Here is an 18,300-nt window from a genome sequence, read left to right as displayed (position 1 = left end):
CGATCCTCGTGGCTAAATCGCTGTCTTTATCGTAACGACTTGTCGCTAGCTAGTCGCAATTTTTTGTAGCAAGCGATCCTCGTGGCCAAATCGCTATCTTTATCGTAACGACTTGTAGCTAGCGATCCGCTAGCTTAAAAAGGTAGCGATCCTCGTGGCTAAATCGCTGTCTTTATCGTAACGACTTGTCGCTAGCTAGTCGCAATTTTTTGTAGCAAGCGATCCTCGTGGCCAAATCGCTATCTTTATCGTAACGACTTGTAGCTAGCGATCCGCAAGCTTAAAAAGCTATCGATCCTCGTGGCCAAATCGCTGTCTTAATCGTTACGAATATCGCTAGCCATTCGCTAGCCGATTTCCCACCGGGACCAGTCTTTACATTCCTGGGGGTCTTTCAATAATAAAACTGTTGTAATCAATAATAAACTTGTTAATCAACTTAATAATAACTTAATAATAAGTTAACAATATGTAACCAAGTAAAAAATTTATCCTTCATAAAAATATTTAATAAAGTTACAATACAAGTATACAAAATAAATGCAGAATAAAATCAAGACAATTTTAAAATTTAAAGAACATAACTTTGAAATTCATGAATACGAAATAAAACAGAAAACAAAACAAAAATATAAAAGTAAAAATAATAATTAATATATAAAATTATGAAGATCTTATAATAAAAAGATAAAACTTGAAACTTCAAAAACTTTCAAGCATTTTTTTCTTCTCACAAACCCTGCTTACCTGAGCCAAATAAAATAAAAAGTAATAATTATTGTGTTTAAATATCCTAATAACACAACAATGTAGAATAAACATAAACTTACTTCATAAAATGATCTGAATGCATTTCTCGGTTAAACAAGGACAATACTTATGTGCAGGCAGTCGCACGTTGCAAGTTAAGATATTTGTAAACATTTTTTCATACTGTTTTATATATATATTTATACCTACAAATAAATATTATGAAACATATTTTATCAACTATAAAATTTTTTTAAATATTTTTAAATATCAAGTGACAAATAAATAAAAAATTGTATAACATTTACATTTTAACATCCAAGGTAAAGCCTTAAAAATAGTTTGTTTTTTAATCAAATAATAAAAAAATATTTTTTAAAAATGGCTGCCAGTTTTATGAAAATTTGTCAAAAAGTATACTTTTTTCGGCTCCGCAAAACGCGATATTCGTACCTAATCATAGTACTTTAGTTGTTCTTTATTACAGATGATACATACTTTTGATAATAAATTAGATAATTACTTTAATTGTTTCTTTTTTTCAACTGATAACTATCTTTTAATTTTTCTTACTAAATCAAAAAGTTTATTAGTCTCTACTAAAGCAAAGAATTGTCCTGTTGTGAACATTTTTGATGCTCGTCTTCGCTTTTTTAAATTTTTTTCAAATTCATTTAATTCCTTTAAGTAATTTTATTTGTAAATTTCTGGTAACAAGAACGGTTATACTAAAAACTGTTCTGAACTGAATCTAAATTAACTAGAAGTTGTTCTTGTTCATGTACTTCATCTACATGTTGTTGTTGAAGCTGTACTATATCTACTTTGCTAAAATAAGAATAACTTTTAACAGATGCTTCGTTATGGCGACCATTTAAATCTCTCTAGGCTTGTCGAAATTCTATAAACCTTTCAAAAAAAGTTCGAGTAAATTTGGCAAGGCCATCTTTATTAACAACATCATTAAAATGAATTAAACAAGTTTAAGAGTCCGCCATTTGTTTATGTTATTTTAAACAATAATTTCCGGTTTTTTTAATGCAATATTTTGCATAATGCCATTAGACTTTTGCTTTTTATAAAGCGGTATTGAAAAATTCATTTAACAATTTACACGTAAAATTAAAAAATCATAATTCTATCGATAAATCTTGAACACAACATGCGTGAACGAGAAGTAAGAACAGAAAAATACTTATTGTAAGCAAAATATGGTGTTTCATATTGTAAATATTTATGTTTTCGTTTCACTAAATGTTAACACGCAAGTTTACATCCATATAACATAGACCCCAACTTTGAACAACGGGAGGAAAGAAACCGATAAACCTGCGTACGGCCTAATAATGTGGTTTTGAATATATTTTGTTGTTTTATATAATGTTCTAGTTTCTAATAAAAACTCTAGTTTTTAGTTTTCAAGCCAACATTAAATTCTAGATATTTATTGGGTGCAAAAAATAATCTTTGAAATGTTTTGAAGAAGCCAACTGTGTGGATATTTTTTTAAACTTTTATGATATAAAAAGCAAAGATGAGCAAGATCTGCATAATCAAGCGCTAATAGACGTCACTAAAGTTTAAAGACGAATGACTCACCAAAAGGGTAAAAGATTACTACATCTGTCCAACAACATCAGTGAAGTAGTTCAAGATCATCTGTACACTTTTTTCCAAGATCATCTGTATTTTTCTTTTACTCTAAAAACATCTATCCAATATCATCTGAAAATTCAACAACCCCTAACAACATTTTTAGAAAGATGTAACTACACCTGGTAATTTTTCTCCAACTCCAGTAACATCTAGAAGAATTTTCTTCAGATGTAGTTACATCTGAAAAAATTTCTATATGTAACTACATCTGGTTTAAATAATGCATTATCAGTTAATACTTTTTTCCAGGTGTAATTACATCTAAAAAAATTAATTACATCTTATATGTAACTTCATCTGGTTAAAATAATGCATTTATAGTTAATTTTTTTTCCAAATTTTGTTACATCTGGAAAAATTTCTATGTGTAATAAATTCTGGTTAAAATAATGCATTATTAGTTAATATTTTTTTCCAGATGCAAATACTTTTGAAAAAAATCCTATATGTAACTATATCTGGTTAAAATAATGCATTATTAGTTAATTCATCTTAAAAATAACTTCATCTTAAAATCTACAGATGTAGTTGCACAGATGTTATTACACTTTCATAATTTAAAAGATGTAACTACATCAGTAATATTCATTTAATTTTTGCACAGATGTTGTTAGGCACAAATGAAATTTCAGACTCTGTTTGACAGATGTTATTAGACATCAATGAAATTTCAGAAGTTGTTGAACAGATGTTATTATATCTCATTATATTTACAGATACTGTTGGGCAGATGTTATTAGACATGGCAAAAACTGATGTTGTTACCCTGACCCACCAAAAGAATGTCAAGCAACCAAAGCAGCCAAACAGCTTCTCCTACCATGTAATGTACATGTATAGGTATGTTGCAATGCATTTTTATCTGTTCTAAATATTAGTGAAAAAAAATTACGGAGAAAAAGGTTAATAAGGTTATTTGAAAACCCTAAGGTTATTAGAAAACCATTGAAATTATAAGAGACAAAGGTATACTCATTGTCTTCCTCAGAATGTTCATGACATTGTAAGTAACCACAAAAAATCATTTCAACTCACGGAACGACATTATTCAGGAACAAAAATATTACCTCAATGCTAATTTAAATATTAGGACAACGTTGCTTCTCTGTCAAAAAAATCCTGATTTAAATATGAGCAGCTTTTTTTATTGAATCTTTTTATAAACGAATTTTAACTTCCGCCAATGACCAAAAGACAATAGTTTCCTACCCTGTGATTGGATTTTTGGTATAATTTTAAAAGTCTTAAAAACACACGACCATCTTTACCATATCCATCAACTCAGAGAGCTTATCATTATTTGCCCCAGCTAACTTACTGTGAACGAAATAGTAGATAAAATTAGTCTTAAATTTTGAAACTTGGAGCACCAAACATTACAAAAAGTCTTGCATTTAACAAAAAAATTTTACAAAAACCAAAGGCATTTTTTGCCCGTCTGAGAAATAATAGCAAAACCATTACCTGACCATGATGTTTTGTCTAAAGCTTGTGACGGTAAAAGTCAGGAAGGAAATCAGCATCTCCTCTGACTAAACTCTACCTTTTTTAATGTTAAGTGCAGTGAGTTTTTTTTTAGTCTAAAAGTAGTAAAATCTTTTTTAAGAAAAGCAAGAGCATGCTTGCATCTGTTCAACCTTTTTTTTATGTTAGGTGCAGTGAGTAATGGTGTAGCAGTTCAAGCCAATGACCTAGCTGCAACATCAGCTTTTAAGTGTGTTTTCATTATTGTATTTCCCATGTTCATTTTCTTGGACATCTTCCTCATTAATCTCATGAGGTTTCTAATAAGCCTGACTTCTTTTTTCTTTCTAATGTCCACAAATCTGAAAACGAGCTTGAACACGAAAAACTGTTGTTCTATGTACACCCAGAGTTTCGAAACTTGATTGGATGGAATTCCAACAATAAGAATTTGTTTGTTTCTTGACTTCATTTTTACATTTTTGTTTTAATAATTTTTCTTTCAAAGATGTCTAATTGGTACTTTATCCCGGATCTAAGCAAACCTATCCTAATTTAACAGCCGCCTTTTTTTGGCGCACGCGGTATTAAAAAACTTTGCACCGCTTCTATATGTTTACCTTGATTTGTGACCAATTAGGCGCAACAGTTTTGACGCTATGCCGGCGTTGACCCAACGTTGCTGCTCTTGGACTTTTAATCTATCAATACACCAAACAATAAAGAGGTACGTTTTCTGTTTAAACAACGCAGATAAGCAAATAATACAACCTACATAAAGTGTTCAAGTTTAATATGAATATCAACTTTACAACCAAAATAATGCTTGAGAATAAAAGAGAAAAAAATTACGACCTTTTTACATGTAAAGTTTTACAATAAATAAACAAAATATTTACAAATAAAAAACTTACAACTTAAGTTAAAATATTTTTCTTTAAGATATAAAATGAATACGGAGACGCGTAAAAGACTAAAACGTCTTGTCACCAAAAACCGATGCAAATAAATGTGTTTTCACACACATATCGTTACATTTTTCAGTTTTTAATTGTGGCATTTCAGTAATTTTAAATCTAAACGCGGTTAAATATTGCGCTTGAGGTCTTGAGTTACAAAACACCGGAATCATTAAGATTATAAAAACTTTCTAGAAACTTTTTTTTCGTTGCGATAAGGGGTCGCCCATAAAGGACGTCAATCAGAATTTAATTACTAACCAGAAGCTCTCTTCCGCGGAGATTTTATTAAAAATAAGGTGCTATATTACTTTTTGCGCACGGGAGCCAACATTCTCATACTTCTTGCCACTAGTTACTTAACTTGAAGTGACGTCGTTTATGGATGACCCCTAAATTCATATTTAAATAGGTTTAGGTATTTCTTTTAAAAAATGTTACAAACCCTTTATGCTTAGAATATTCAAATAGATTTAAGAAAATGTGTTTTTTTAATTTAAGCAGTTTTTACTTAACTATCCTTTTTTATAAAAAAAAAAAAAAAAAAAAAAAAAAAAATTGCATAAAATACAAGATGATTTTTTAATCTTAAAAATTACATCAACACTCACAAAAAAGCGTAGAATATAACGTATTTACATAACCATATACAAATTTACAGAAGTAAAAAAAAAATAAAAAATAATAATAACAATAATACATATGCTCTTTAATGATAATCATTGTCTGAAATAATATAAAAAAATTCATATATTAAATTTTTATAAAAATATTATCTATAAAATATACAATAGTTTGATATAATATTTATAATTTACAAATTTTAAAGTAATTAAAATTAATAGCTAAAAAAAAAAATTAAAATTTTATTATACCAATGAAAAAAGGACTCGTAAGTTTTTGCGTACATTTTTTTTTTTTTAATAAAAAAAATTATAAATGTAGTTATGTAGTTAGATAATGATTTTATGTTTTATATGGTAAAAAAGAGATTATTATTGAATGAAACATTGAAACGATATAATGAAAAAAAAATTATATAATGAAAGAAAAAAAAACTATTTGTATAAAAATCGATAACTAAATACAAGAAATAAAACTTTTTTTTCTCCCTAAAAAAGTTGTTCTGCTTAAACTAAAAATTTTTTCATTGCAATTTCGAAAACATTCTCGTCACCATGCCACTCCTCATGACGTACGTTTGGTATGGTAAATAAAAAAACTTTTCCTCTTTCATACAATGTACGAAGACCAAACCAATCTTCAATAAACATCTAAAAAAAATCTAATTTACAGTATGTAAATACGTCAATGTATTTTTGATTATTTCACTTCAAATCACATCACTAAAAAAGTCATGTTAGCATACCAAAATACAATTTTGACTCTTCTTGTTTTAAAAGTAAAAAAAATTTAAAACATTTAACAAGCACTTAATAGGAATTTTCGTTTAAGAAAACCTTTTAAGCCATTATATTATTTTAAGCCATTGTCACAAAACCAAGTGTTTGCTTTCACACACAAAAGTTTGAATTGATTTTAAATGTTTTAATTTTTATATTAGAAAAGTCATGTTTTAAAAAACAGTCCTATTCCCAAAAAATTCCCACGAAGCACACTGAGATTAGGAAGGGACTCGGAAGTCTTAGAGTTCCATGATATTATTATTTAAGAATAATTTTATAAATATTTATAAAATAAACTTTTATAAAATAATACCATGATATTCGAAAAGATTTCATAAAAAAATATTAACTAAAAAATTAAAGAAAAAAAAAAGACTGGCCCGATGCATTACGCATTGTTAGAAATGAATTAACAACATTTATTCACAATAATCACAATAAAATGACAATATATTCAAAACAGTTTAAAAAATTTAATCAATCGTTTTAAATCATTTCTTAGTAACAATAAGTTCTTACAGTTTGATTAGTCATGTCAACCACTTTTAGATCACTATCAAAAAAACCAAACAAACTAAAGATAAAAAATAGTTATTTTTAGATATGATAAAATTGTCAACTTTTAATACAATAATTCTAAAGCTGTTGAATATGCAATCAATTTCAGATGAATTCTACACATCATTACCGATAACAGTTTTGCGAATCCAACGTTATATACTAACTAATTTACGGCAACGTGTTTATTAAAACATAAATTTAAAAGTATACAATTAACAATTAAATTAAGAAACCTAAAATACCTTTAGTCATTGTATTTTGATTTTAAAAGTAGTAACGCTGAAATCTGAATGGATTCTCAGATATGTAATAAACTTTACCTATTAAAAAAAATTAAAAATAAAATTTACTTTTACAACCTAGATTGCCAGGGTTTGATAACTTCATCTTGAGGTCCACCAATTAAGACAAGATTTTCTAGTTTCAAAAAATTTCTTTTTCGTTCAATGGCTTCTAAAAAAAAGAATACCTCAGTAGAGCGACACTTAAATATTAGCTTACAAAAGATGTGCTTTTTGTTTAAAAAAATATAGCGCTTTTTGTTCTAAACTGTGTCCTTATGATGAATCTCAAAAAAACAAACACTTTAAATTAAATAATTTGCACATGAATAAATCTTGATGTTTTTTGTAACATTTTAATGGTTATAAGTCTCATTCTTCGAACCTAATCATTTTTAATTGTAACAACCAATCGTTTTATTGATTTCTAATCTTCTAATTTATTAGAATTCAAAAATGATCATTCAATGAAAACTATATTTTAAATATTTTAAATATTTTTCTGTTAAAAAAATTTACTTTTATCTTATATATCTTATTTTTATTGATCATCAGTGAACCAAAAACTGATACTTGCATTTTTTTTTAAAATAATACATTTAGTATTTTTTATTGGTTATGACAGAAGAAAGACTGTCATTATGAATTTTGTTTATTTTGTTTAAAAAAGTATGATAGTTTTTTTGTTGTTTCACTACAAAACCTTTATCTTCGTGTAATTGAACCATTTAGTCAGATAAAACATAAACCGTTATGGCATTGCACCGATATGCTGTTTAATTATTTTAAATAATATCATACCAAAATTAACACCATAATAAAACCATATTAAAAAAATACCATAATAATATCAAATAATACTATACCAAATAAATTTATTTCTTTTTTCTTGTTTCAAATTAAACACATTCAAGTTACTTAACGTTATATAACTTTTAATTTATATCTTTATTTTAAAATTGACAAGTCAAAGAAATTTTTAATTTATTTAGGTTTTCTGCATTAGATAGAGCATTGTGATGTTAAAAATAATTCTCCATTTACAAAAGTGATTAAAAATGCCTAACAACGAAGGATTTAGAACATTTAAATCAGTGTTTTTTAAAGGGGTGAATTTGCTCAAGAAGTTTTGAGCAAATCTGCCCTTTTTAAAAATACTGATTCATTTAAGTACTTGTGCTGATTCATTTTGCCTTCAACAATATAAAGCTGCCCAACACCATGACATCATGGACCACACCATAATATACCATTATTTCATTTAGCTATATTTTGACATATTTTAAATTTCTTTTCAAGCAAGTATATGAAATTTTGACTTAATGCCTCCTGGCCTCATTTTAAAGCATTACGCCTTAAGCGTTTAACGTCACAATTAAACTAATAAATTTAAAGATATTTTTAAATTGACAAATGAAATATTTTTTAAAAACAGCGCACTGTTGTTACAAAAGTTTGAATGGAAATTGCATAAAACCATTATTTACAAATGTAATAAATTCAGATAATATTAAAAAAAGGAAAACTTAATTTTTATTAACACTTTTTAATCAAAATATTCAGAAATCTAAACTTGTACATTGTTTCAATACAAAGTAAATAAAGGAAACGTAAACAACAAAATCAATAAAAGGAATATATATACTTATATATACCATGTTCATATGCTAAAATTATTTAAATATTTATACAGGATACAGAAACTTCAGATAAAATAAATACATCTGCTATCAATCTTTTTCCTTTCAAAAATATTATAAAAAAAATACAAGTTTATTTAAAATATTAAATAAAATAGTCAGTTAAAAGTTTTTTATAAGATATGAAATCTTTTGATTTTCTAATCGTTATGGGAAGTTCATTGCAAAAAGAAGCACTGGTAGAATAGAATGACTTCATTGCACTATAAATCTTTTCTTAAATAGAATTATTTTTGTTATTATATTGTATTATTAACTTTAGTTTTATACGCTTAAAATAAGCTAACCTATATAAACTATATTTAGTAAAAATAAAGGTCTTGTAATGTCTTAATTTATCTCAATCATTTTTGCTCATTTAAACCTAAGGCATTCATTTGTTTTCAACTCATTTTGGGGAAAAATGAAATTCCTTAAGCACATGTTTTAACACCGTGCACAAAATGTTAAACAAGTTTAGTGTACATAATAAAAGTTACTCAAGTTAATGTATCCAACACAAGTGAAAGCATGTAAAACAATTTGTAAAAAATTCTGTAAAACTGTTACAGGGTTTTTATTTGTACATTATGTAAAGATTTTTATTTCGCTACTCACTCAGGGGCTATACTAGACCGTTTTCAACAGCGTCAACCGTATTAAAATTTGAGAAATTTTAATACAGTCAAATTTTAATTTTGGGTGCCGTTCAAATTAAAATTCGAGGTCCTTTTTTTTTTAATGTTTTATGGAAAATATTGTGTTTGTTTTGCTAAATTTTTCAGGAAAGGGGGCACCGCCACCCACATTTTTTTCCTAGAATAGGCCCTGTCACTCCACATTTAAGTAAAAAATTTGTGACCATTTATTTGTCTGAAATCTAGCCTGAAAAATTTTATCATTAGGAATATTGTTGAATATTGTTAATACCGAACTGTGTTAATACCAAGGATAATTGTAAAAATTTTATGTGGATTTTCTAAGAAAACCTGTAAAAAATTCTTTCACAGTTACCTTGTTCTTTTGATATCATTTTTAATAATTCATTTTCAGAATTTTTTTTTGCTTAGGTTAATTTTTAATTTAAATCTGTTAAAGTTGAGTCAATTTTTTTGTAGCACAAAAATAAATATAAATATAACAATATAAATGAATATAAAAAATAAAATAGTACAGACAAATTTAATTTACTTAAACTAACAGACAATTTTGATCATCCTTTGCATACTGATAACTCTTTATTATTATTATTTATAAAATTATTTTGTTTATTATTCATCAGCAAGATTTTCCTTCGTCAGTAACTGGATGAAATGACACCTTACAGAGCTAGTATAAATAATGATATTATGTTGCTCTTTTGAACCTTTGAAGATGCTTTTTCTGCATTTATATTTTTATCATTACTTTAAAAAAAAACTCATTTTGTACAAGCTGTTATTTAAGATCCAAGCAGAGTTTGAGAGTTTTACAGACAACATCAGACCCTCATCAAAATTTTTTGTGACAGAATGAACTGCTTTTTAGCAGAATGAACTAGATTTTAGCAGGGCTTTAAAATATTCATTCTTTCTTTTGGACTTGGATCAGTGGCTATTACTTACTATGCTATTTATCTAAGAGAATAAAATTAACAATTCAACAAATTCAGGTAAAACAATAGAAAATAAATTGTCATAAGCATGGTTTATAAAATATACTGTCTCGTAGTCATAAAAACTTGAAAAGCAATTATAATTATATGTTATAATAGTCATTTTAAAATTGCCTGCAAATTTTCATAAAGTTAGTTAACAATTTACGTGAAATTTGTTAAAAAGTGATAAAGCATAAGATTTGACAACGTCGTTAAAACCTTATTTTTATTTTACTTTCTGAAAGTAAATAATAATAATAGAAAAATAAAAACCCTTTTAGCATTATCTAAATTAAAAGTTAAAAAACTTAACTGAGCAAATCAAAAAAATTTGGAATTGATTTTAATATCTTTTACACTACTGTGTGTGTGAACATAATTTTTACAAGCATGCATATAAACAAAAAAGTTGTCTATACAGGTTCTCTTGTTTAAATAATTTGATAATTATTATTATAAAGTAAAAACATTAACTGCAACAAAAAACAATTTTTTTCTAGCAATCTTCTTGTACCTAAATTATGGACTTTTAAATGTAAAGTAATAAAATGAACAAGGAGTTAAAACAATGTTCATCAAAACAAAATTATAAACTTCATTTCACAAAATTTTTAACCTTCATGAATAACTTTCTTACAGCGAGGATTATTTTCAACAAGAGGCAGATAGCTAGCATATGATTCATAAAAATGTAGATATTCTTCTCTAGGATCTAAAAATAAATACACTGCTGTTTTTACTTAAATTATTGGCTAAAAGAGAGCATTAATTTACTTTTTAAAATTTTTAAAAACTTTTTATTTCAAAATATTTGAAATAAAAAAACAACATCTGGACTAAAATTAGCATTTTAAAAATTATGGAGTGCAAATTATGCACAGTACCAAAATAACTCAACTATGCTAGGACAGTACCAAAATAACTCCACTAAGATATATATGTATATATTAGGAAATCAATTGTAAGTATTATTTATGTCAAACATAACAACAAACAAATCTATCTGAAAAAGCAAGCAAGACACACAAACACATAAATATATACAGGCCTCAGTGGCAGTAAATGAGTGCGAGAGTGGAGAAAAGCTCCCCTATAACAAACATGGTGAGCCATGCAAGCTGCTTTTAATTTTAGTAATAGAGAAAAAAAAAGTATGTGTTTATGAAAAAAAAATACTTTTGCAAAAGCCATATATATATATATATATATATATATATATATATATATATATATATATATATATATATATATATATATATATATATATATATATATGTATATATATATATATATATATATATATATATATATATATATATATATATATATATATATATATATACAGTAAGCAAAAAAAAAAAACAGTACACTTAAAAAAATCATAATTTTAAAGATTGCATTAAAAAAAATTGAGTTTTCCATTAAAATATTTAAAAGTTTTTTTAGATATCTTATCAAGTATTATTTTAGGAATTTATTTGTGTATTGGTGAATTAATTGCTTTTCAAACCTATTGAATTTTACATAATTGATCTAATGATGCATAAAATTGACTGCAAAAAAAATAATCGTACAGTTCAAAAATAATGTCAAATTGATCAAATTCCATAGAAATTAGTCAAGTGGGGCCTCCTTTAGCCTTGATGGCCTCATCTAGATCAAATTTTAGGTCTCTTCTATTGTTATATTAGCCCATGCCCTCATTATAGCTTCTTTTAAGTTGTCTTTGCGTCTAAATGCTCAGTTGCCAATATTTCTATCCAAAATGTACCACAATTTTTCGATTGGATTTAAGTCCAGACTTTGAGATGGCCATTCCAAAACATTGATGTTATTTATGTCAAAGTATACCTTTGTTTTCTTAGCGGTAGGTTTTGGATTGTTATCCTGCTGGAGTATAAATTCCCATTCTCAATTATATCCTGCTGGAGTATAAATTCCTATTCTCAATTTTTAAGTATATGGTCTAAACTTTCGCCACACAATTTCATCTTTAAAATTATGATTTTTATTTATATATATACATATATATATATATATATATATATATATATATATATATATATATATATATATTTATATACACACACATATATACATATATATATATATATATATATATATATATATATATATATATATATATATATATATATATATATATGTATACATATATATATATATATATATATATATATATATATATATATATATATATATATATATATATATATATATATATGTATATATATATATATATGTGTATATATATACATATATATATATACAACCCAAACTCTTGTGACCTATATTTAATCAATACTTCATATTTATCTGAACTTGTTATCAAAACTTTAATTTACAAAAGTTCATAAAGTATAATTGTTTAACATCAATTTACCTTTCCAATAATTACTAATAGCAAAAGTATCTTGTGCAATTACTGTATACATATATCTAAACACAAAAACACCCTGTGTAACTAGTTTGCAAATCCCATAGGAAAAAACAAAACAAATAAATATTGAATTCATTTCAAAGCAAATTCAGTGTAACTTAATACCTTCAATAAAACTTACTTAGATAAAGACTCACGTGTACCATTCAACCAGGGTATAAATTGTACCATTTCAGCCGGTACTAAATAATGTTAAATAATTAAAAAATAAAAATAAACCTTTTATCATGCAATTATTTCAAACAAAAAATGCAACCTTATTTAAAATAATACTTTACAAACAAATAATTTGTTAACAACCTCCAAATTGTCCAGAGAGTGGAGAACTAAGAGTAATTAATGTATGAACATTATGATCTTTAAATTGCTCAATTATACCAAGGCATATGAGACCCCCTAAAATTTACACTGTATTTATTTAAAACATTTAGAAAACTCCCTGAAACTTAAAATATATATATATATATTTTTAGCATTAAATCAAATAAAAAAACCCATATGCTATACAATTTAATTACTATATATATATATATATATATATATATATATATATATATATATATATATATATATATATATATATATATATATATATATATATATATATATATATAAGTAATTAAATTAGGTAGAGAAGTCTAATAATGCAACGGTTTTATTTTTGGTTATTATTATTGTGTACAACATTTTTGAAAAAATCTTTTTTTGATTAGTAGTATGATTGTTTTAGCTCTAGAAACATCACAAATTTCTCTCAACTAAAATAATTTCAAGGTAATATCATTTTTTGAAAAAAGGTACTAATGGCCATTTAAGCCTCATATGCTTCCTATAAAGTCACACACAACTTTTTCAATATTTCAATAACCCAGATCAAGTTAAAGGTGTAAATAAAAAATAAATCATTATTAAAATATAATATTTATTTAACTTTTGAATAAAATAATTATAATCTAATTGTTTAATCATTACAAAATGTCACTCTTTCTTCTTTTTTGTAACTTGCTTCATTTTAAAAAAATCTTTGAGTTTTTTTTAATTTACATTGTGACCATTGCTTACTTCCAATAATTGAATACTGTATTACATATATAAGCAAACAAAAATACCATAAAAAAATGATTAAATATAAATATGATTAATTTGATTAAATATAAATAAAGTTGATACTTATAAAATAGTTATAAATAAATAGTTATTGCTTACTTGATCAAGGATAAAAAAATATTGGTCCAAAATCACGCTCTCTACACTGTATAGAATAAATGTGAATGACTCAAAATGACAACAAAATGGATGACAACTCACAAAAAATGCAATTCATTAACACAGAAATGATTGTTCTAAGGAGTCCTGACAATAGGTGTTATAAGTGACCGGCGTTATTAGACTACTTTACCCCATATATATATATATATATATATATATATATATATATATATATATATATATATGTATGTATGTATATATATATATATATTAGGGTGGTGCTAAAAACAACTTATTTTAAAAATGTCAGCTGACAACCCCTAAATGTGTTTTATATAATAAAATAATACTGGATTTAAAAAATTTTTGAATAAAAAATATTTTTACAGGTGCCACAAGGCCCTTATACATCAAACAGGTTCCTAATATTATAAAAAAAAAGTTTTTCAAAAGTATGTCATGTTGGGTCTCAAATGATGCAAAAATATATAAAAATTTCAAAAATATGAATCATTTTATAAATATATTATTATTTTAGATTTTAGTAAATAGAAAATGACATTTTTTAATTTAAAACCAAAAAAGGGGAATTTAACAAGATTTTTTTAATTATAATTTTTTTATCTCTGCTTTTTATAAAACAATGATTATTTTTGAAATTTTTACATAATTTTGCTTCATTTGAGCCCCAACATGATATACTTTTGAAAAACTTTTTTTTTTATAATATTAGGAACCTGTTTGATGTATAAGGGCCTTGTGGCACCCGTAAAAATATTTTTTATTTAAAAATTTTTTAAATCCAGTATTATTTTATTATATAAAACACATTTAGGGGTTGTCAGCTGACATTTTTAAAATAAGTTGTTTTTACCACCGCCCTAATATATATATATATATATATATATATACATATATATATATATATATACATATATATATATATATATATATATATATATATATATATATATATATATATATATATATATATATATATATATATATATATGTATATATATATATATATATATATATATATATATGTATATATATATATATATATATATATATATATATATATATATATATATATATATATATATATAATTATTATTATAATTATTGCAGTAATAAACACCTTGTGAATGGCAAATCAGATGAATTCCATCAGGATTGTTCAGCATAATTGGTTTTAATTTTTCACTCCAAAATCGTAATTGTCTTGGAAGAGGAACAAAGCTTTCAATTTCAGGATATAGTTTTAATAAAATTATATTTGTACCAGGATGGTGCTTTTCAATTATACCTTTCATATCAACCATGTGGGATGCATCACTGAGGACACCATGAATAAGAACAACAGTTTTGTAACAAGCAACTGCATTAATAGCACTCAACAAAAGTATGAATGCTTTCATTTTACTAAAGATATTTTGAATGTTTTATTTTATTTACATTTTTTTCTTTATAATGAGCTTCAAATAACAATTATAAATAATTGTTAATAAATAATAATAACAATGAATGAAAATTGTCTGATATATATGAAACTAGGTCACTGATTCTCTTATTCCATAACACTGTAATTTATAACTTTTATTATAATAATAAAAATAAGTTATTTTCATGCGTGATTTCACACACATTTAATCAACTAGTTTAAACATCATAATGCAATGAAAGATTTTAATGCCAATTTATAAATGATTTTTAAAAAATCAAAAAAACTTCACTAAATAATAATTTTTTTAAATACAAATATATTATAAATCGTATATTTGTTTGATTTCGAATAAATATAATTAATTTTAAAACTAAATAAATTATTTTTTAAAGAGTTATTATACTATGACTTTAAAATAAATAAAATGTATACATGTAAATGGTTACTAAAAACATTACCACGGGTATCCCTAAATTTAATATTTACAAAATATGCAAAATATATATTTTATTGGCTTCCCTGGCTTCACTTCACTTCTCAAAATAAATAAAATTTATATATGTAAATAGTTGCTAAAAATGGATGCAACAGGTGCCGCTAAATCTACTAGCTAATGATATTAATTTGTATTATCAATAAAAATAACAGGGCTTTGGAACCAGGGTCTAAAAATTGGCTCCAGCTCCGTTAGAATTTTTGGCTCCAGGTCCAGCTCCGGGGCGACTCCGCAAAAAAAAAAAACTTTTAAAAATGTTTTATGACAGTAACTTAAGTACTAATAATATTTTGTTAATCAAAATCTTGATTCATCCTTAAAAATAAATATCAAATATCAGGTTTGAGTGAAGAACACAGATCGCTCGATACAAACTTAAAAGCAGAAGCCTCTCTACACTTGCTTTTGAGATAGATATACAAGTGACAACTCTGCATGCTTTTTGTATTCTTTTTGGGTATTCTTCAATTCCCTCAAAAGCTGAATTCAAAAAAAGCTGACTTTTGAATGTCCCATTTCTTCCATTATCCTACAGTTGTCCAAAAAATTTGTACCAAAAATATTTTTATCAAAAAAATTAAAAAAAATTTCTTTTTATAAAAGTTTTAATTTCAAAAAAATGAAAAAAAGAAATGGAGAAGTGTGACCAAGATTAATTATGGTCACACTTCTCCTTTTTCTTTTTTATCAAGTTCCTTTTCAAACTCATTCTCTTCTCCATTGGATTTAAATTCACTTAAATCTAAAAGAAGTACTGTAGATAGCACAGCAGTATATCTTATTTCCGACTTTCTATCATATTCTTGGCATCTTTTTTATAAATTTTTTCTGCTATTGTTTTTAAACCTTGTTTTGCTCGTATTATCTGGTTTTCTTCCAATAGTATTGTTTATCTAGAATCAACATAAACTGCAGCTAGAAATATATCAATATCAAAAGGTTTTTCTATTTGATTGTGCATAGATTTTGAAATGTCTTCTGCAAATTTCCATTTCAACCATTCCTTTAGGAACTCTCCTGGAGTAATGTCGATTTCTTGAAGTTTAACTGTCACATCATGTGGCTTTTTTAAAAGATCACAAAGATGACTTGATTTATCCCATATTTCAGGGTGTAGAAAGAATATCTGATCAACTGCAGCAAATTGCTCACAATGGACGCAAAAGTAATAATCTTTCAACTATCTGGAATGTAGAACCCGAGCATATTTCATTATCCAATTGAAACAACCTTGCATTGATTCTTTGCTAAAAACATTGTATGTGAGTTTCTTAGTTTCTTTACAACATAACGGACTTTTGCCAAAAGTTGGGCAATGTATGTTTTTTTTTAAATCATACGATTAGCTAGCTGCAAAGTGTGAATAACACAGCGCATCAGCTTAATGTCAGTAGACAATTGTTGACACTATTCTGGGTTGATTTTCTTCCGAACTCCTTCACTTTCTCCTTCATTTTTATCATGTTGCAAAAATTCCACTTGTTCTTAATCATGCAAAACTTTATCTCAAAAATTTTCATCACCTAAATATTTGTTAAAATTGTGATTGCTCTAATCATATTGGCTGTATTGTCTACACTTGCACATAATATTTGATCATTGCTGATACCAAATCTATATAGAGTATCTTCCACCATTTTTTGTTAGCAACAGGGTTGTGCTGTCCTTGTGTATCTATCAGTGCCAAAGTTTAAAATTTTTTTTTTTGCATAACAATATTGAATATTTATTTCTAAATTGTTATTTTGGTGTCGAATGGCTGCATCTATTTTCACATAAATAAATTTCTGTAACAATATTTCCTTTATTTAAGCTTTCTTTTTTTCAGCAAATTCATTAATCAAATTGCATACATAATTGTGTCCAGTACTGAATCCAAAAGTTTTACATAATTGGCTTGTAACCAAATGAAATCCTTTATCTGCAAATGTTTTCAACAAAACTCCGTTATTCACAACCATTTTAATAATTCCAATTTTAAAAGTTTTAGCACTAACTTGATTTATTGTTCAACTACTAGTGATAAAAAAGAATCTTAAGTAATCTGTTTGGTTTTTTTAGTACTGAAATCTTGTGAATGTGATAAAATGATTTTAAAGATTTTCTTTTGGCCATAAGGCTCATTTCAGATTCAACAATTTTATATTCTGATAGATGTGATTTTTCCAAATGCCGTTTCATATTGTAAACTTTCGATTTTTTTATTTGCATGGTGCATGAAATTACTTTATCATTTATCTTTTCTGTAATCTTACATGTAACCAGTTTTGTAGTTTTATCTATTGAAAAATACTTATC

General features: G+C 25.5%; 1 protein-coding gene across 2 annotated transcripts; it reads right to left on the bottom strand.

Annotated features, from left to right (window-relative positions):
* Nucleotides 1–5,387: 5,387 nt before the first annotated feature.
* Nucleotides 5,388–15,562, bottom strand: LOC105850867 (lysosomal thioesterase PPT2-B). Of its 2 annotated transcripts, XM_065792474.1 has the most exons (8): nt 15,201–15,560; nt 13,151–13,246; nt 12,972–13,032; nt 12,794–12,849; nt 11,009–11,104; nt 7,156–7,249; nt 6,755–6,809; nt 5,388–6,103 (listed from the first exon to the last, which is right to left on the bottom strand). In XM_065792474.1, the coding sequence occupies exons 1-8, from the start codon at nt 15,478–15,480 to the stop codon at nt 5,960–5,962; spliced, it is 882 nt and encodes a 293-aa protein (XP_065648546.1). In that variant the 5' UTR covers nt 15,481–15,560; the 3' UTR covers nt 5,388–5,959. The 2 variants fall into 2 exon arrangements, with proteins under 2 accessions (XP_065648546.1, XP_065648547.1); XM_065792475.1 differs by lacking the exon at nt 13,151–13,246 and having other exon boundaries at nt 15,201–15,562.
* Between the last annotated feature and the right edge of the window lie 2,738 nt (nt 15,563–18,300).

Source organism: Hydra vulgaris, chromosome 03 (genome assembly GCF_038396675.1).
Source record: "Hydra vulgaris chromosome 03, alternate assembly HydraT2T_AEP".
NCBI classification, from domain to species: Eukaryota; Metazoa; Cnidaria; class Hydrozoa; order Anthoathecata; family Hydridae; genus Hydra; species Hydra vulgaris.
This window is presented reverse-complemented; position numbering and strand designations above follow the sequence as displayed.